Consider the following 20856-nt stretch of genomic DNA (forward strand, 5'->3'; position numbering starts at 1 on the left):
GTTCTCCACTAAATCAGGAGATTAATCTTTATGGTGATTACACGTATTATCCTTTTAAAGATCTGGGAGTATAATAGTATGAGGAGCAGCTAAGCATTTCTGTCTTTTTATGTATCTTAATAATATAAGAATGTATCTACATATTTAGAAGTTTTGCTACTTTGGTCTTGTACATAGATCAGATATAAGTAACAAAGGAGGTTATACATGTGTGTGCTATAAAAGCTAACCTGTATTTCTGCTTCTCCATGTAGAATTATGGTAGTAGCATATTTGGAAATGTAACTGAGGTGGAATTGTGAGTCTGTTAGCTGTCAGTAGGATTCATCTTAATTTAATTTCTTACTTTGGAAGCATGAATCACATGTAAGAACAAGAGACCACATTCCTCTCTACTTAAAAATTTTACAGTGCTGCGTTTTCAAGTCTCTATGTGGTAGTGTTTCAGAAAAGGAAAGGAATATAAGCTATTAAAGTATCACAGGTGAAAATAAATTACCAACTTCTGGTAACCAGCTGTTCACTATTTTGTTTGGTTGACTTCAAAGAGAGCAGAGCTAAACTTACCTCATTTTGAATTTAATCCATCTGACTTTTGAAGGTAGCGGTTGTTGGCAGAGCTGAACTGCTGCCTAGTGAGATAGGCTTCATTTCAAAATTATACATCAATCTCAGAACACTTCGGTTTGTCTGAAAGTATGATGCTTAACCCTTGGGAAGAAGTGAAATGCAGAAGTACAGTGTAAGAAAATCTACGTAGGCAGCAGTATGCCAACAGAAGATCTCTTACTTAAAACTTTCCATACTAATTCATCCAACAGTCATGTGCTGTTGTGCAAAAACAAAGGGAATAATTAAGCTATTCAAAAGAGTACATAGGATGGACATCTATGGTAAGTACTTCAGCTGGGCTTGATGAGGATTTTGTTGGAATGCTTTACCCAGTTTTGCTCACCTCATCAGGGAAGCTCTCAACAGGAGAGTGAAAAGTTATGAGTGCTAATGGGGGAAGAAATATGAGCTTCCACAGTTCTACATCCTTCTTCCAACCCCTTGTAACTTTTAGGACAAAAAATTCAAAAGAAATGCTGATTAAATTGTTATTCTTGGCTACTGGGAGAATGGAAGGAAGAAACCTGTTTTATTTGCAGCAGAGTAGACTTGATTTAGCTATTTAGATAAAGATTTTTAGATAAAGTAGACTTTAGCACTACCATAGTCATGATAATGTGATAGGCAAGTTGAAACACATGCTGGAGGTTGAGAAGATGGTCTATCATTCTGGTGTAGTAAACATACATGGTCTTCTAAAGTCATACTGTATTTCTATGGTTTTGTAAAAGTGTGTGGGTGTGGGTTTATTTTAATTATCTAACTTGAATTGAAAGGCCTCATCAGGGATGATGGTGAATCTTGGACAAGGAGGAGATTTTACTATTGATACCTCATTTTGAAAGTTAAGCAGCTGGAAAAATAACTTGTCATTAATCTCTTAGTGAAGTTGAAAAACTGACTGCTAAAGTTACAAGAACCTCAATTCAATTTGTTCTTGATGTTTGTATTGCTGCTTAAAGGATTTGTTTAAATTAATTAAAACAAATAAAATTTATTTTTTTTGGCAGTAGTCTCGTTAGTCTAGTGATGTACTCTTTGTTTTTAATTGCAGGTCTGCAATTGAAGAGGGTAAAGGAATTTATAATAACATAAAAAATTTTGTTAGATTTCAACTGAGCACGTAAGTTTTTGAAAATTTAGCAATATCAGAAGGTTATAACTACATTATGAATTAAAGCATCATGAAGTAGATGCTGCATAAATTAATGTGAACATCGTAAATTTTGCATAGGATGCTGATATGCTATGCTTTTGAACATTCAGTAATTTGTATTTGGTGGCTTGTTTCATTTTTAAAGAACCAGAAAATAGTGCAATAAACAGACATCTAACTTTGTCACAGTTCTTCCTGTTAAGATGTGAAAAGTCAGTAACTGAGAGGATGGAGCATAGCTACCTTTGGGTCCTTGTTTAAAGGAGAAAGAAGTTAGTAGTCATTCCCTCCTTAACCAGAACATGTACATCAAATAGAAGAAACCAGGGAAATGGGAGGTTAGTTTCTCTGTAATCCATGTACTTGCTTGTGGAGTGAGATAGCTCTGAGAAGCTGAATTACTTTTCTTGCATATAAGGATTCCTGTGCTAACTGTTTCTTGTCTTACGTACATGATGACAAGAGTTCAGATTTTTGCTGAATGAGTTACCTTTTTTTTTCTGTTCACCTTTGTCGGGAGAGCATAATCGTGTTCAGTAGAGCGCGAAACTTGGAATTACTCTAAGCCTTGCTCTCTTCTAGTTGGTTATGAAACCACTTAATCTTGCACTGAAAGCAATCTGTGCATACTAATTTAGAGAGGTTTCTAATACCAGGCTTGCAAACAGCTAATCTGTTTCCAGTCTTTTGCTTAGCCTTCTCATCTTGCTAATGATGAGGGGTGGCAGAAGTACTTCTAGGAAGCTTGAGTAGTACCTTGCCTTGACTGATTAGTCAAAATAGTGACAGGTGCACAGGGTGGCTGTGTTTACATCAAAGATGTAAAAGCAATTTGTTTTTCAAAACTGTAATTAGAAGTTCTGTTTCTTGCACGATGAAAGTAAGGACCCAGTTGCCTGGTGAAAAATCAATTAGGTGAAGGTAAGTGATAACCCTGAAATGTTATCTTAAAGTTTGGGAGGCTTCTAAGACACAAATTTGCTGCCTTTTTATTGCCAAAACAATGCTGGTTTAAATACGGACTGTGTCAAGATGAATAATCTAAATTCATTCATGTTCTACCTTTAAAGCTAGGCTTATGTCAGTCATGATTCACACTGTCAAAATCTGTATCTACTCTTAAGCAGTTGAAGTGTTGACTACAAAGCAGTTATCAGTGGATCTTCACAAATGTTCCATGCTGACAGTTATAAAAATGGATTCTTTCAACAGGAGTATAGCAGCACTGACTTTAATCTCACTGGCTACATTAATGAACTTTCCTAACCCTCTCAATGCCATGCAGATCTTATGGATCAATATTATTATGGATGGACCTCCAGCTCAAAGGTAAGTACTTATTTTAAATTCCAGTAGAGGTCTGTAGTCCTTCTGTTTCAGCAAGTAAAATGGTTGCTTATAAAGAAAACTTCAGTGAAATGCTTCTGAATCATCAAGAGTTTTTCTTTGAATCACAATGTTTGCATTGTAGTTCTATGCTCATTCCTTTTAGTTTGTTTTAGAATCTAATTATAATTATGGGGACAGTGTGGATACCTAAAGAGCATGGATATGCCCATGAAATTTGCATGCAGGATTCTGGCTTCCCTCTGGGTTCTTCCTCTGACCCTCTTCATTGCAAGTAGATAGTGGAGGGAAGGTGGAAAGAAATTAGCAGTAAATTCCTTAGCTAGCTTGACAATAGTAACAGAAATAGGGAATGTAACTAATACTGCAGCTTGCTTTAAAATTAACATCTGGTAATTTTAATACGGTCGGATATCATGTGTTTATGGACTCTCAAACTGCAGTATTAGAATATTGCCTGTTACTAATACATTTAACTAAGTTTACAGAAAGTGAAAATATGTGCTTATTTGCATGAAATTATTTTTGGGCTGTGGAGAGAAGATTAAAATCTTTCTTTCAACTCAGAAAATCTGGTCCTTAAGTTAGAAGCAGTGAATTATTTTTACAATGATAAAAATCTAAGATGTTGTTTTAATTGTAAGTCTTGGGGTGGAGCCTGTGGATAAAGATGTTATTCGGAAGCCTCCAAGAAATTTGAAGGACAGCATTCTGACCAAAAACCTGATTGTTAAAATACTGGTTTCATCAATAATTATCGTGTGTGGGACACTGTTCGTCTTCTGGAGAGAGGTATGACAAAAATACAAAACTTAAAGCAGTAACAAAGTAAACTTCTAATTTAAAAGAAGTCCTTTTTATACCAGCAGTTGGAATTCAGAATTTACATGAACTTAGCTGCAAGTTTTGTCCATGCTTATTAAATAATCTTCAGCTAGCAGGTTAGCAAGAAAGATTTTCAAAGTAGTTGTTGAAGTGAGGGATACAGTTTTATTCTCCAGTCTCTATTTTAAGACAGACTTTTCCAGGTCCCAAATCTACTTGGGAAACCTTGGCCCATAGAAAGTAAATGTACAAATCTTCTAGCCAGACTGTTATGAAACAGCTATTTGACTTTCTTTTCCCAATAGAGAAAAATGTTTGAACTTTTGGTAGCACATCATAGAATTCTTGGTATTGCATGTGCTTGCATAAATGCTTGTCAGGAGGCTTCATTTAATCATAGCTTGGAATTACAAATTGTTATAAGTTACAGGTACATAATGTTTGCGGTATGATTTTATTAAATTAGCTTGGGGCAAACAAGTTGCTTTTGCTTTCATTTACTAGCTAGTAGAACTTGAATTGTTGTAATAACTTTGTTTAGTTGCAGAGGATTTAAAACATGCTAAAACTATTTCATTTTCTTTTGGCAGTTAAGAGACAACGTAATAACACCTCGAGATACAACCATGACTTTCACCTGTTTTGTATTTTTTGATATGTTCAATGCTTTGAGTTCTAGATCTCAGGTAAGTGATATATATTGTCTATTTACATAGTATTTACACAATAAGCAGAATTTTCCTTGAGGGATCTTGTTGCATTCATTTCAAATGTTTTCCAGCAGATTTACTTCATATCTGCTATTAAGCTTCAAAGTTTCACATATTTACTAGGTAGGATTTTTTGAATTACAGCTAAGTATTAGTTTCCTTAATGTGTTTACACAATGCAGAGCTGGTAGTAATACTTCTGTCCTGACAGAAGCAAGGAAGTTTTTATTCAAAGCTGAAGTGCAGTGGTCCTTTGTACTGCTGTATACACTTGGTTGGGTTTTTTTCCCTGAAAACTCTTAGTTCAGCATCCTAGCCAGAATCTGAAATTTCTGGAAGGCCTTAACTTTATTTTGTAACCCTAAACCCATAATCCAAGGAAAAATTCTTAAACTGTTCTGTCTATATATTTGTTTTAAGGAAGCAAATCTTGAAATCTTGTGCTAGTTGGAGAAAAGTACATTGCTGGTATAATATTACATTTACACTAATTTGCAGTGTATTTTCCGATGTGAATTATCAGGATCAACAAAACCACTTCCTTCTAGTGTAGAGGGAGTCCTCTTAATGCACTGTACTTGCAGAAAAGCTCAAAATAGAGGTTCTTGACTCTGAAGACAAGATTTGTACTGTTTAGCAGAGAGAACTTGTTCTGGATTATATAAAAGGTCAACAAGATTTTTTTTTTTTAATTTTTCCAAAAATCTGGATGAAAAGAAACTGTAATCATGAATTATTTCAGTGTCATGTGCTGTTTTGCTTTACAGACAAAATCTGTGTTTGAGATTGGACTCTGCAGTAACAAAATGTTCTGCTATGCCGTCCTTGGATCTATAATGGGGCAATTACTGGTCATTTACTTTCCCCCACTTCAGAAGGTTTTCCAAACCGAGAGCCTGAGTGTCTTGGGTAAGAACAGTTCCCTTTTCAAAACTGTACAATAGGGATTAATTTGCAAATGCATTAGCTGATGGTTCTGTAAGAGCACTTTCTGGCTGTTTGCATACAACAGGAATACAAACCCTGCTGACTTTTGGTTTTTTTTCTCTCTCAAAAAAAAAATAAAAAAGTCCTTCTAGATGTTTTCTTTGGGAACCATGATTTAAATGCTTATGGTACACAACTGATCAGCACATTCTTAAATTTCATAGGTGTTTATGTGTATTAGGTTTCTTAATTTTTGCCTACATCAAAACTTATGTTAAGCATAGACTTTATTGAAGTTTTTTTAAGCACTGTTAATAATGCTATTCAGCATTCTTTAAATATAAACACTTTATTTAGAAACGTTGATCCCTTATTTAATAATTAATTGTGTTGTTGTAGGGTAAAAAGACATGAGGATTTTAAGCAGCTATAGATACCGCTGTTGGCCTCATAAGACGTTTATTATCTTGTGGTTTTCTGGAATTAAATGATTGTCACAAAATACATATTTTTACATAATTCTCTTTATTGAAGTGTTATTTCTGATGATACTAATATTTTTTCAGTATTAAGTTAATTATATTGCTAAGTGTTCTTTGTTTTCATAGGTGTTAATAAAAATAGGGTTATGAAATACATCAGAAGTTTGAAATACCATGGCCTCTACTTTTGATTTGTGCTTAAACTATGCATGTTAATCTTATGTTGCAAAAATTGATTCTTGCTTTATTTCTCCTGAACTTCTCCAATGATTGGGAGACAATTTGAAAGTCTTAATAGACTTGTTCTTTTTTAAGTTCCCTCAGCTTTAAATAGCAAATTATCTCTTTCCAGATTTACTGTTTCTTCTGGGACTCACTTCCTCTGTGTGCATAGTCACTGAGATCATAAAGAAGTTTGAAAGAAGCAAGGAAAAGATCCAGAAACGTGGAAGTTCTTCTTCGTCAACTTCGTCTTTTCTCGATGTATGATGCATATTGCATTCTTTTGTTTGCAAACTTAGAGATTGCTGTCTAAAGATGTAGGAGAAAGCAAAACATTATTTGGAGGATAAAGAAATCCTGAGGGCTTTTGACAAGTCCTTTGTTTCACTGGGTAATGATGAACATTCATGTTTCAAGACTGTTTAGAATTTAACTTCCACCTGTGGGAGTAACAAATGACATTATGCAACTTTGGTAACATTTTTCCTCAAACATAAATTTACTTTTGAGATTGAACGGGATTTTGCGGGGGTGGGGTGAGGGTGGGGTCTAATTTAAAGAAAGATCTAAGCCCAAGTCCCATTTTCTGCACTTAAAAGATATAACTGTGTAAAATCCTTCTCTTAGATATAAATATTTTAGTTCGGTTTTATTTAAAACATTGTACTATTTTACTTTTATGGTGGTGGGACTTTGCTACTAATACACAGATAAAAGAAATATTTCAGAGGCATTCCACTGGGTTTAGAGTCTGTCTCAAGAGTGCCATATTCTAGCTACTGTATTTATTTACTTTATCCTGCAATGTGTGAGCGGCTCAAGTACCTTGTGCTAGTTTTTTGTATCCCAAGTTTTGGTTTTTTGCACAGGATGTGACCGCTGTTGGATCACTGTTTCTCTTTTCTTTATTCTGTGATTGAAAAGCCTATACTGCAATTTGAAGTAAATGTTTGCTTTCTTAAAAGTGTGTTGTCTCTTTGTCTTAAAAGAAACTGGCATTTACACCAGATTAGCATGCTTGTTTTGATACAATTTTAGATCCAGTCTTTGTTCATGTCTTGTTCATATTTACTTTAGCTTATGACTGTTAGATCACTTGAGTGATTTTAAGACGGTACTGTTGAAATGACTTGTAGTGTATTGAATTAGAAAATGAATGCACTAATCCTCACTCTAATGGCAAAACCCCCCACCCTTTCTTTGAAAAAGAAGCTTGATTTTCCTTCTTCCTTCTTTCACTGTGACTATAAAAAATAAACTTTTTACTGGTAGTTTAACTTAAAAATTTAACCTACAGAATGACTTTTTCTGGCTAGAAAAGCATTGTAACAGATTTGTGTCTTCATATGTTGAAAGTATTAAGATATGATAATGCTTGAATAATATTCACTAATTGGAAATGTTCTTCAAAATAGACTTGCAGCTGTTGTCATTAGTGTCTTCTCATCACAGCAGGACTCGTCATTCCTTGAGGAAATGCAAGAAACAATCACTTAGGCAATCTTGAAAAGAGGATGTCTAGGATCTCTAGGGGGAGTTGGAGATGTAAAGGTATCTCTTTTACTTGAAAGCATGTGGATAACATACCTTTCACACGGTGGCCTCGAAGTGGAGCGTTGGTATTGGCTCTGGGCCCTGCTGTTACAATGGTCATCCTGTCAGTTAATGAGGAATCATTGGAAACAGGCACTGGGATATTTCTGCACTTACCTTTGTGGCTTGCCCCATGTGCCATGCTCAAAATCTGGGGAGTTCATGGTAAACAAGGCAGTTTGGAAAGTGCTGTTTGAACTCCTCTGCTAAGAGATTATTTTAATTGTTTGGGGTTTTTCCCCCTTGGGAGATTTGCAGACTTGTTCAGGAAGTGGGGCTGCAGGCAGGATGTGAGTGTGCGACCGAGTCTGCTTTACATGGGCAGTTCATCCATTCATTGCTCTGGCTCAACCAGGGCCTACTCAATATGCACTTACTACCTGGACTACCAATGTACTGGAGATTTAGTTGTGTAAAGACAAAGACTGCAGCTTATGGCTCTCATCTCTTCCTGCATGGTTGTGAACCACTGAGCTGGTAGGGCCTGAACAAGATGACCTCTTACAGAAACACTGTCATGTTTTCAAGCAAAAGTTTTATTTCCAGCAGTTTTGCCTCTCAGAAGTTGAACAGATTTGTCAGCGTTCTTCCTGTTGAACTATTACAGTCTTTGGCAAGGTGGGGCTGTAGTTGCTCTGTATTGTAGTGCATTCAGTATCTTAATACAATTTGAGAATGCTTACTAATAAAATCTTTAGTATTCTATAGTAAAAACTGACAGTGCATGCTGATGAAGAATCTCTTGAACAAACTTGGGTTTTGAGAAACTCTGGGTTTTATAGCAACTGTGCCTTTCACATAGTAGGTCTTAACATGTTGATATTCTTCCATGGGTTTTGACTGTTTTGTTCTCTGCACTTGGAGTCTCGGAAATCCAGGTAAGTACAGAAGTGAAGTGAATGCCAGTTTTATTGTCTTGGCTTGGAAGTGTTACTGCCTAGTCTTTAAACAAATCTTATGAAGTACTCCTTTCCCAGCACAAGACTAACTTTCTGAATAAGGTATATCAGTCTAGACAAGAAATAAAATTTCAGTCTTTTGAAGAACAATTTCACCTTCTTGCAGGATGAACTAAATTGAATGTAATTCACTTTAAATATGCCAAACTGTGCTTTCCAATGAAAGATGACACAGTAACAATTAATGTAGCTCAATCTCATTATTTACAGAAAATGCTTGGCCTGAATGCCATTACCTTTGTTTGGTGGGGTTTTTTTTTTTTTTTTTCTCCACTCTTGGTCATTGTCACCTAACAGAAAGGTTGAAAGATTTTTCTCCAGAGCAACTGAATCAATGGTAGGATCTTTCCACAAAAATTAAAAGGCATTTCACGTGGGCTGAAAATAGGCAGCAACCACTGAAATTATAGTTGGTCTTGCTAAAGCATGGAATAAAGAACTTTTCAGTTTTAATAAGGACCTTTATTTTTATTTTTCCTACAAAGAAGATAGAAAACCTATAATGATTTAAATGTTTCACTTATCCTTTTTGATTTAAATTCTGCATAGCAACCCTTGAATCAGTAATTACTTTCTTCAGCATACAGGATTGGTGGTTGGAACGAGATGTATTTTATTTTGTCAGCAACAAAAAATAGCCAAATTCTGCATTGAGAACACATTTCCAGTAGAGTTAATTCTTGATCATCAAGTCAGCACTCCCAAAATTTCCAAAATGCCATGTGATCATAGTGTTTTTATCTGAAAGTGGAGTACTTGAGTTTATCCCAGTCTTCTGAACTATCTAATTGAAGATACTGCTTTTCAGCAAGTCTCAAGAATTTGTTCTCCAGCAGTTTTTCAGTATGGGATTTAGAGTAAATTAAGATCTCTTTTTCTCACATCACTAACAAAGTGGAACCAACCATGCCTGTATTTAAGACTTACTTTAAATGTGACTTACTTAAATGTTCCTGATGGTTAAAAACCATAAGGGCTTGGTAAAATGAAATGTGGATTCATAATGGATCAGAGGATGATTTAGACTATTAAGGATTGAAGGTTTAGTTACTAAAATCAAGAACTGTAAAGTTGAAAAAGGCTAAATTTCCATAGCCATCTGATGGAAATGTGACTAGGAAGTTGCAAATAGAAGTGTAATGGTTGTGAAGCGCTAGTAATTTGCTGTATGCTTGAGTGTAGATGCCATCTGCTGACAGTTTTAAGTAGGTTTGTACTGGGAAAAAATTAAAATACTATCACACACTATCTCAAATATTTTCTCATTAATATAATACTTGTTGTAAGTCAGTTCTCGTTAACATATTATGGCAGTATCAAGACTTAGCTGTATGGTATCGGGCATCCTTCCTGTAAGTCACAAGACAGTTACTTCCACGTGGATAACTTCTGTTAGGGGAGCACAACCAGATCTGAAAACAACATACAGCGATGCAGGGATCGAGCTTGAATTTTGGTAAGTAATGGGCAAAACTTTTTAATGATTAAAGGTGGAAATAACGATTTTCCCGAATATAAGAAAAAGGTATATGAGTTCTTGAGGAGAACATCCAGAAACGTAGTAATTTCACATGAGGAACACGCTGGAAAACCAAGTTTTATTAAAAAAAGCACTTACGCATGTATTATAATTGACTAATTTTGCTGGAAGTTGCTAATACAAAGCACTGAGAAATCCTGATGACGTAGGATTTTTTTAAAATTGTTGTTCTGTATTACCACATTGATAGTAAAGGTTTGTCAAGTAACTGTGTATATCAGGGCCAGTTAAAACAGGTCTGTAATTTTCATACAGCTATTAGAGAAGGAGGTTTACTTGAACGACAACAGTCAATGACAGAAGATTGTACACAGTTACACTGAATTAGCAAACCTATGGAAACTTGCTACGATGTGGTAGCTTTGAACAGGCATTTAAGCATTTAACTCTTACTTAAACATACCAAATGGGGCAGGGATAAGGGGACACAACACAGAACAGAAGCTGGTTTCTCCCTGGGTGTAGTTTAGTACCTCTAATGCTCCAAGCACACTGCCTCAGCTATTGCTGAGAAAAGTGCTCTCTCCGTGAAAGTATAAATACTTGTACCTGTAAAGAGTATTTTTTCAAAACTTGTCAATCTCCATTTTCATCTGATCTGTAAGATTGTCATCACTGTTCCTCAAACACAAACTTAAAAATCTGATTTTCTGGACATCAGAAGTTTTCAGGGAGATGGAGGAATAGCCAAATATAAATGTTCAGGAAAATAATTCCTCTAAAATAGTCCAGCTCTGAAAGGCTGAACAACTTTGCTCTCATTGTCCACCTTTAAAGAAAAACCAAAACACCACAACTTTTATACAGCACCTCCTTTATAAGAATGTTGTTAGAGAAAAGGAAATAAAAAAATTCCCTGCAGCAAGAATTGCTGGTAAAGACTGAATCAGCTACTTATGTGATTCCCATACAGTCACATATTTTAATACAATTTTTCTTCCATCTGCATGGCATTAAGTTATTCCAGAAATAATACTTTCACTCATCCCCTCCAAGTGATGCAAACCTATTAACATTGCATAAATGCTGAGTTTCTGGTATAGCACACCTGATAGGCTTTTTTTTCTTATTAGATGCTTTCTTCTTTTTGCAGGACTCAGATTTTGTCTTGGTCATCTTCTGAAAGCAGTCTGGAGGTACAGCTGACTTCACTGTATTTAACAAAATCTGATAAAGCCAAGTCATTTTTTGAGAGAAACTGAACAGATTTTCCACTGCAGGTGCTGATTTAAGCTCTTGATACAGTCTGTGCACAAGGGTCCCACTGTAAAGCCTGCTCAAAGGAAGGAGAGAATCCTCACTTTGAATCATACCTCAGCAAGACAGGTACAGAAGCATGCTGCTTCATGAAAAAACATGTCTGACTACAGACAGCATCCAATAGTAGGTTCCTACGGGATACCTATTCTACTCAGTATTTTTTTTCTAATCAGTATCTTTAAAGACAGGAGTTCAAGTACAGTAAAATTGGCCAAAGGAGTTTGACACATATAAACCAACATGTGAACACATTCTATCACAGGCTTGTGTGGAGAGTGGATCTCTGGAACATCCTTACCTACTCAGGTCTGGCTCAGAGAGAGGAGTGCCAAGTAGCTGGTTGAGATACAGTCCCATCTGAAGACAGCACTGCCATTGGCAAAAACTGTGTGCAGCATCTAAATCAAAGTCTTTATTTTGCAATTTCTTTTCCTTCCATTTTAGAAATTCATTATATGCAATACTGTCAACTTCAGCATGTAAAACTGTGGGATCTAGGTTAGAAACAAAAAATGACATGCGAATAAATGTTCTGCTGTGAACAGCAGAAAAGGCATCTACAGTCTACAGGGTCTTCAAACTTCCAGTTCCATTTCAGGAAGCATTAGTAATGTTTTCAAATGTCTCAAGCTGAACTTTCAAGATGTAAAATTCTGTAAACATTCAAGTATGAATATCCACAAGAATATAAAATTGTGAAATCGGGAATTGCATTTGTTAGGTGATTTGCTACGCTGTTCTGTGAACAGATCAGTTCTAAACAAGATTTCCATTCTACTCCCACCCACTTGGGATAGCAGGTGGCAACCATGAAAGTCCAGTTTCTATAAACTAGAACCTAAAGAAACTGTATAACCCTGGCAAACTTTATCTTTGTCATCAAATGAAGGACTGCTAGAGGAAATGCCACCATGACTGTAATAGGTAGAAATATTACTGAAACAATTTCCTGATAATTTAGTCCTTTCAAATTCTTGCAATGCACAGGCAGATAAGGGGTGCCAGTGCAACTCAGTTTTAAGTACAGATAATTCTAGAAAAACGCATGAGAAAAACATCAGAATGCATCAGTAACAGTTATTATATTTTGATGCATGAGCATGTTAACCTTATTAATTTTTATATCAAAATTAATCTTTTAATCCTAAAGTAAGCATTTATGAAGGCAAATCGATGTTTTACAAGATGTCAAAGTACTGTTTTAACTATATAAAATGTGTTAAATTGATGACTAGCACTGTTCCTCTGTACTAATAGAAAGGGTGTGATGCTTCAGGATATAGTGTATATCAGTGCTAACTCATCTGAATTTTGACAACTTGCCACAAACGAGGAAAAACTAATTATGGTATAGATTTTCATAGTAGCTGAACACTTAAAATTGTATTCTTTGGAGACCTACCTGGATCACTTGTTATCCTGTGCAGTTCTCCAGATACTATCATTAGAAGTAAAGCCTTTAATTGATGCAAATTAACTTTTGGTTCTGAACAACAAATCCAGTAACATGTTACAGCAACAGGGAGTTGTAAGTGACTGGGGATAGATTCTATGAAACTCATTTTCACTCCTAGAGTCTCCAGCAAAAGCATCTGACGGCATGACATGGGTACCTGAAAACAAATTAAATTGGAATGGAAAATAAAGGCAAGATTTTATTTGCTGTGAGCAGTTTCCAAAAGGCAAATAAGCTTGTGTTTAAACTAGATACTACTTCAGGTTTTCAACAAAAAATTAAGTTTCGTCGATATTCTGAACAGGAAATATTTTTAAATGCTACTTAAGCTTTAAAAACTACATGGTTAAATGTTAGGTAGAAGGATAAAAGTAGTTTTTTCAATTGCCTGAGGTTAGATTTTAAGAGGCTTCGGAGTTGTCTTCAAATCAGGTGACTTAACTTCTACGTAAAACTTTACTTGGACAATCTTGTAACCATAATGCAGTAAAAGTACTTTAGTATGGCAAATATATATGAAAAAAACTTCATTTTGTGCCTCTTAGAAGTTACCTTTGCTTTGTGAAATGCAATGGTGAGACCTGTTCTTGATGCGTTTAAAACACCCTTACCTGTAATCACAATGAAATCCTGTAGTCTTCACCTGCAACATATTAATTCCTAGTACATGTTCCCTGTTTGTTGTGCTATTTAACTTCTAAAAAGTGGTGTTATAAACCTGATCCACAACTTCATGCATGCAGCAGAATCACAACAGGCTTAGGACGGTTTTGCCTATTCTTAGGCAGACATCCCCACAGTAGAAGACAACCTGATACCAGTTTTGGCTAGAGCACTTTAAATGCAGAATAACCCTTCTTATAACCTTCTGCTGAACTGGCAATTCCCCTGCCTTTAGTATGAAAAGTTGTAATAGCAGAAGCTCAAATTCATTAAAGCAGCAGCATACATACCAAGGCTCAAGAAGTAAGTTGTTAATGTTTCTTAAAATCCCCAAACATGATTTTTCGAACTCTTAAGTCTTTGCACGTTGCTCATTTAAAAGGCCTGTAACAATAACTTGTGTAAAATAACCCATATGTAGGCCTTCGGATCCATAGCTATCTATAGTGTTTAATGGTTGTAGTAGTGATAAGACTTCGTTCTTATATATGAAATAGCCACCAGCAAGTAATGAAAACACAGCAGCACAGCCCACACACAGAGACATGTTAACAGCCGATCTGAATGCCAGATGCATAGAGCATGTGGCTTAAATATGCAGTATTAAAAGACACAGATTCTATTTCCAAATGTTTCAGAAATTACTGCATACAAAACTTCAGGTTATGCAACCCGTGAATGGGAAATTACTTTCTGTTCACAGCAAAAGTTACAGTCTTAATCATTAGAATTTAAATACAGAATTGCTAATGGTGACTGGAACTAACCTAGTACAACATCCCTTTGATTACAAGCTGTTTTTCAGGTGCTGTTGCGTCTGGCAAGCAGCAGGGGTCCACGTTAGCAGGATGCATACTCGTGGCAGGTAAAATTGCTGGACAGCTGCAAGATTCATACATGAAATAACAGTAATTTTTAGCAAAGAAGCATGGGTCTGATTCCGTTTTAAAGCATTGCTCTGAAACATCCACAGCTTGATCAAATATAAATTAACTTTTGTAGTGGTAAACTATACTCGTCTAAATGTCAGGAAACTGAGTTCCTTCCTATAGTTACAAAAGCAAGTATTAGTGTAACAGAATTCATAGGTATGAGAAGGGCTTAGAATGGAAAATTTAGGCAATACTACATATACACACAGCCAACTTATTGTATAATTTGTCTTGGCCCACTTGGGGGTGGGGGGAGGCAGAAAGGGAAGAAGATAAAGGCATAATCTATGTAGCTTCTGAAATACCGCAGGCCAAGCTGTGGGTACCTAAAGCCCTGTAGGTACCCATGAAGTAGTTACTGAGGTGGCCTAGTTCAGGCATCACGTTAGGAACAACCAGTTGGCAAACACGACTCCCAAGTATTTTTTGTCATGTGTGAAACATTGTTAACTGTGACCTGTTGTAACAACCATTTACCTCCATTAACTTGTCCAAAGTAAAATGATCATCACTAAAATCTGTGGGTAGGCTTGCTGCTTGAACAAATGTTTTTTTAAGTGTCTTTTGGAGTCTGTCAAATTCACATACAACTGGCAGCTCGTTGGTCTGCTTACTTGGAGAAGCGGCTTTGGCATTTTGAGCTACTTTCAGAAGCAGTCCATAGATAACTTGTCGAATGGGCAAAGCTGTGCTGTGTGCGCTAGGTCTCTGCATGTTCTCCACCTGAACGTGGAGGAAGATACTTCTTAGGATCAGGGCATCGCTGATGAATGGGGCCAGCTTACCTTTTGCCAAAGCATCAAGTACCCACCGCGGTACGCCTGCTTTCTGGGCAGCTTCACATTCGTACTTTCCATTCTGGAAAAATTCCTCAAGCTTCACGTCAGACGGCGTATAATCCTCCACTGAAGCGCACAGAAGCTCCCTTATTTCTTCTCTCTGCTGCTTCTTAAGGTATTTCAGCACACCGTCCACAGCCTCGGTGGGCTCAGCGAACTGCGACAGCCAGTGCAGAAGCCCCTGCAGGCGGAGGTGCTTCCCCCCCCTTCCCGACGCGCAGCCCCTCGGCAAGCGCACTTTGCTGAAGAACCCCTCGAGCGCTGCCACATCGATGTAGTCGTTGCCGTTCATGACGGCAAAGAGCGGGAGCAGGCGTCTGTCCAGGGGTCCGAAGTGCCTGCAGAACTTCTCCACGGAAAAGCAGCGCGCGGGCACGTAGCAGCCCTGCGCCCCCTCTCCCGCGCACACGCTCTGCCACTGGAAGTGGTTGAGGGGGCAGTACCCGGCCGCCAGGTCGAAGACGCAGAAGTCGCTGTCGAGGGAGAGGACGGGGCAGCCCCAGCGGTTGGCCAGGCCGGCGATCTCCCGGTCGGCCTCGGCGAAGCACTGCAGGAAGGGTACGCCGAGCCGGCCTAGCGCCTGCACGAAGGCCTCCCGGGTCAGCAGCGGCACCAGGCAGCCGCCGTCGCCGCGGGAGAGGCCGTGAGCCGCCCGCAGCCGCTCGGTGGCGCGGCCCCGCAGCGTGGGCAGCTTCCTGTCGTCGGCGCCGCGCCCGCCGTCCAGCACCACGAAGGGGGCGACGCTGCAGGCCCGCAGGCTGCTGAAGAAATCGCGCACGGCCGCCGCGAAGAGGCCGTAATCGCCGCCACGGCAGAAGTCGACGGCGGAGGCGAAGCACAGCCGGTGGTAGAGGCTGCTCCCGTCGATGACCAGCTTGGTGTCCCTCACCCGCAGCTCGGTGAAGAACGCCCCGCGCTCCTCCACGAAGCCCGTCAGCCCCTGGATGCCCATGGCGGCGGCGGCCACCCACCTCCCCAGCAACAGCGCCACGCCGCCGGCAGCCGTGCTAGGAGTGACGGGCTGCGTGCTCCGATCAGGGCGCCTCTTCCTCTTCCCGCCCACCGGCTCTCAGTACGCGTGCGCGGCGTCTCCTAGCGACGGGGCCGCAAACACGGGCCCGGCCGACGGGCCGGGGCGGGCAGCCTAACCGCGCCGGCCGGGTTGGCTCCCGAGGCCGGGCGAGGTAGGAGGCTGGGGCCGCTCCCTCTTTTTGCCTCGGGCTGGCAGCGCCTAGCCTCAGGCCGTCCTGAGGGGAGCCGGAGGACCCTGAGGGACCGTAGCCCCGCCGTCCGGCGGCCATGGCGGCTGTCCGGGGGCCGGGCCCTGGAAGGGCAGGAAACTGGTGGGGGAGGTCGTGTACCTGGTGGCGAATCCTGAGGGGTTCTGGGGAGCACCGCCTTCCCCGGAGGGCTGAGGGAGGCGGAGTGGGGGAAGGCATGGCGCTCTCTCCCCTCTGTGTGGGGGTATCTGGTCGGGGAAGCGGGGACACTTCGTACCGGGGGTGGCGCAAAGGGGAAGGTGCGCGCGTGCCCCGGTCGCTCGGAGCGTGAGGGGATCGCGGCGCCCTGAGTATGCGTCAGGGAGAAAATTAATTAGCCTCTCTGATAGTCCCAGCTATCAATTTGACCTTGTTTTACCATCATCTGCAATCAAGCTTCTTTGCTACCGACGCTACTAATAAAATCTTTTTAGTTATCCTTTCTCTGGGAGGAGTAAACTGAGCCAAGTGAGGTGATGTTACTTTAGACTTGGCTAGGTTTATAATGATGTTGCAGAAAATTATAATGGCACCAGCGTTCAGGAGTTGGGTTTTTTTTAAATGAAAGAAAAAACCGAATAAATATTTCCCCCCCAAAAAAAAAAAAAAAAAAAATTATGACTGGCCTGAAGTCATTGGCAGGAAAAAAATTCAAGGTAGTAAATACCGAGGATATTTAGAGTTTAAATATAAAAACTCTGGAATTTGTGTTGCAAGGGGTGAGGGGCAACAAATATTTATGTAGCATAGGGGTTCTTAAGGAATAAAAAGAAAACCTGATAGAATTGGAAAATGGCCTTTATTGGCAAAGAAGGGTTTATCTTGAAGTCAGGAAGTGTTATCTCTTCGCTGTTGCTAAAGAAACCTGAAGATTATGTAAAGAAAACTAAACCCCATATATTTCTTACATAAGCAAAGGAAGGTCAGAGGAAGAAGTGGAGGTGCTGTGCATTTAGCATGTGTAGGTGGAACTATGAAACCCTAAACAACAGCTTTGCTTTAGCTTGCAACAACAACAACAACAAAAAACCAAACAGGAAGGAGATTGAACTCTAGCCAAGGAAGAAGGGAAAATAAAAAAAGTGATCCAGATGATGTAGTTGCATTAGTATGGCATCTGCAGTCCGCCAGACTCTGGAATGGGGTTTGGTCCAAGGCGGAAATGAAGAATGTTAACTGTTTACCAGAGTGCTACTGGATAGAGCATGCTGGGATTTTTGAGGAAAAGCGGATGGAAAGTTGATTTCTTTGAGTTATCTCTAGTTCTTCTGAACTTTATTGAAGCAACTGATGTACTGCTCTTTGGGAAATACCTGTTCAGTGGGAGAAAATGGATGTGGGTAAAAAAATACACCAAAGGTTAGGCTAAAGGTTTGAGTGAGGTAGGAGAGGCTGCCCCATTCATATGCTTCCCAAAGAATCAGACTTACGGTTGAGTCAGGCTCTAAAGTCTAATGACTCATAGGGTATTTCTTTCAAATGCAGTGGCTCAGCGATCTATGTCTCTGTGCCATTAAAATGTGCCTGTGACATCACAACGGCAGTCAACAACCCCTGCCTTAGAACACTGTTCAGCAGTATATATCAAAAGTACTTCCCAAAGTTATATGACAGTCATTACTATATACAGAGGGAAATTGAAACAGAGTAGAGGGTGAGAGGCAGGGCTGGAAATAAAGTACAGCCATTACACTCAATGGGCTACTTGATGTCAAGTGTGATATTGTGGTGTAAAGGATTGTAATATACTCCTAGGGCCTAAGTAAGTAAAAAAAATTGAAAGTGAGCAGTGTTAAGGGACAGTTCTCCAGAAAAAAGGAATAGATAGTTCATCAGTTTTTGTAAATGTAGTTATTTTTAAAGGTTACGTGTTTCAAAGCTATTCTGTTTTGGAGTTTATAAAGGCGTCTGTAAAAGAGCAAATTCCTAGGAGAATAGGATAGTAAATGAAAAATATTAAAAATACATAAACTTTTCCAGAACTGGCAAAGTAATATTTTTATGGAGTTAATCTTACTCCTCTCCCCTCCTCCTCAACATGATCCATTTTTGCCTTTTCAGACAAATTCAGAGTTACAGAAGAAGTAATCTTCTAGCTGACATTATTTGCTTAGCATTTGCATTTCAAAATTTTTGTCACTTGCTATCTGAAAGGGAATACAGAAAGAATCTCAGGAGTGCTTTTGATTAGAAACATACAGGATTTGTATCATTGTTAAGATGGCTTGTAATAATTAAAATTTGGCTGTGTTTTTCATAATATAGTGACACTGCAATGTCAAGCTTCTTGATACAGTGTGATAGTAGCTCAGCAGATGAATATTAAAATAGGTTCTTGCACACACACTGTTGTAAGATGCAAATCTGTAATCTTCATTTAAGCTCTGCTTTTGTTCGGAAGTGAAGACAGCAACTTGGACCCAGCAGTTAGCTTTTAAAATTAACCAATTTGTCTTTTCTCTTCCAAACCCACCCACCCCCACCCTATTTTGATGTACTTGCATTGACATTAAAATACTATGGTGAACAAACCCAGTGTGGGAGCGCTGCACTGCAGCGGGCAGTGCTGATAGTAGTATTGGTCACGCTGAATGTGGGATCTTGCAACATCTGTATTTGTTCCAAAGGATCCTCAAGCACAAATCATGCAGGCAGTGTTTTATAGAGGCAAGGTAATGAAAGCAATATTGTTTTATTATGTGCAGTTGAACACCCTTTATCTTTGGGAATGAGGAAGTTTGCGTAAACAAAGCTATAGTAAACTCACGTTCAGTTATTGAAAACCATAGAAACACCAGAGATTTGCCTTTGCAGTCCCTATGTTTGCAGAATTAGGACTCTGTTAGACAAGAATTTCAAGTCAAAGCTAAATTGTTAGAAATGTGGCTCAAGCAAGTTATTACAGTGAAAAAAAATGAAGAACTTTTGGAAGAATTGGATTTTACTGGAAGTCTTGTAGACTTCTGGGTGGCCATGAAGCTCTGATTTGCAGAAGGTACTAGTAGTGAATCACACAGAAGCTGTAAGGTCAGCACTGAAACACATGGTGAAATCTGAGGGGCAAACGAAAGAGTAGAGATAACAGCTTTGCAGTTATTGATAGGAGTGAATTCAAACTACAGGTGGAGATTATGTCTACTCTATACAAAAGTCATGAAACTTGTATTCTGAAACACAGCTATTTCTGGTGCCAGGTACCAAGTTGGTTATAAAAACAGGTGGTGAGGAAGAGTGCTATATCTAGGGGAACTGCCAAGTAAAATACAGGTATTGGTGTCCTTGCAAAAAGCACTTGAACTTTTAAATACATTAATGTATAAGCACCTGCATTTTATTTGCCCTGTGTTGTCATTTCAGTGAATTAAATTAAGGTCCATTTAGAGGAAGGCTGATTATGTCACATCTACATTATATGGAGTTTCTTTATCAAGTCTGCAACTTAGCAGACTAATCAACTTAGCAACTAATGATTCCACTTAATCTGTGTTTTGCTGCAAGCTGAGCACCATAGGCACTGCCATAGAATTAAATGGTCATTTCACAGGGACTTAATAGGGCTAATACATTGACAAATAATTTTTTTTTCTCTTTTAAAAGTGTTTCCTGTGGGTGTCCATGGAAGAGTAAAAGGATCCGGAAGCTGCATTTGAGAGAAATTTCTGTAGTTTCTGTTACACAGAGAAATGCTGAAATTTCAAGAAACTGATAAGCATGTCGCTGCCAGATTTAATTCTGTTTGCTCAGACACTACAATTGCACAACGATACACTATTTGGAGGAAACTTGGCAATGGAAGCTTTGGAAATGTGTATCTGGTTTCTGAAAGAAAAGCAAAACAAGGAGAAGAATTGTAAGTAAACCCTTCACATACTTTATATAAAAATGTCTGGAACATATTTCTTGTATTGTGGTTGTTTTCTTTGTATGTATGTCTCATCTCTGATGTTAACATTGCAGCCTGAACTGTATAACTTTAGACACAGGATAGGAGCAGGTTTTATGCTGACTCAGCATTATGGCTGAATCTCTCCTGGAAAAGACCCTTGTATTTGCTCAGAACCGAGGTAAATTTTA

The 20856-nt window shown here is 38.8% G+C and overlaps 3 protein-coding genes across 6 annotated transcripts in view; 2 read left to right on the forward strand and 1 right to left on the reverse strand.

The window, feature by feature from the left end:
- ATP2C1 (ATPase secretory pathway Ca2+ transporting 1) overlaps positions 1–7245 on the forward strand; it is a 49290-nt gene extending 42045 nt beyond the window's left edge. For all 4 annotated transcript variants that reach the window (XM_056338434.1, XM_056338431.1, XM_056338432.1 and 1 more), the window contains exons 23-28: positions 1667–1735; positions 2981–3097; positions 3760–3907; positions 4531–4626; positions 5418–5559; positions 6412–7245. In XM_056338434.1, coding sequence (XP_056194409.1) covers positions 1667–1735; positions 2981–3097; positions 3760–3907; positions 4531–4626; positions 5418–5559; positions 6412–6548 — 709 coding nt within the window. In that variant the 3' untranslated portion in view covers positions 6549–7245. The remainder of the gene's footprint in view (positions 1–1666; positions 1736–2980; positions 3098–3759; positions 3908–4530; positions 4627–5417; positions 5560–6411) is intronic.
- Positions 7246–11170: 3925 nt separating this feature from the next.
- ASTE1 (asteroid homolog 1) lies at positions 11171–16580 on the reverse strand. Its single transcript, XM_056338435.1, has 4 exons — positions 15162–16580; positions 13036–13246; positions 11932–12127; positions 11171–11646 (listed from the first exon to the last, which is right to left on the reverse strand). The coding sequence occupies exons 1-4, from the start codon at positions 16473–16475 to the stop codon at positions 11352–11354; spliced, it is 2016 nt and encodes a 671-aa protein (XP_056194410.1). The 5' UTR covers positions 16476–16580; the 3' UTR covers positions 11171–11351.
- Positions 16581–16607: 27 nt separating this feature from the next.
- NEK11 (NIMA related kinase 11) overlaps positions 16608–20856 on the forward strand; it is an 80042-nt gene continuing 75793 nt past the window's right edge. Inside the window, 2 exon segments of the mRNA XM_056338663.1 lie at positions 16608–16707; positions 20380–20632. Of these exon segments, the coding sequence (XP_056194638.1) occupies positions 20466–20632 (167 nt within the window). The 5' untranslated portion in view covers positions 16608–16707; positions 20380–20465.

The sequence above is a fragment of the Falco biarmicus genome, chromosome 4, assembly GCF_023638135.1.
Source record: "Falco biarmicus isolate bFalBia1 chromosome 4, bFalBia1.pri, whole genome shotgun sequence".
In the NCBI taxonomy this organism is placed as follows: Eukaryota; Metazoa; Chordata; class Aves; order Falconiformes; family Falconidae; genus Falco; species Falco biarmicus.

Excerpts from the sequence above, each read along its gene's own strand:
- ASTE1 (XM_056338435.1), bottom strand. The coding sequence starts at position 16,475 with ATGGGCATCCAGGGGCTGACGGGCTTCGTGGAGGAGCGCGGGGCGTTC. Across the intron at positions 13,247-15,161 it reads CTTTGGACAAGTTAATGGAG|GTACCCATGTCATGCCGTCA; the intron begins GTAAATGGTTGT and ends ATTTGTTTTCAG. Across the intron at positions 11,647-11,931 it reads TCTGAGCCAGACCTGAGTAG|GCTTTACAGTGGGACCCTTG; the intron begins GTAAGGATGTTC and ends TCCTTTGAGCAG.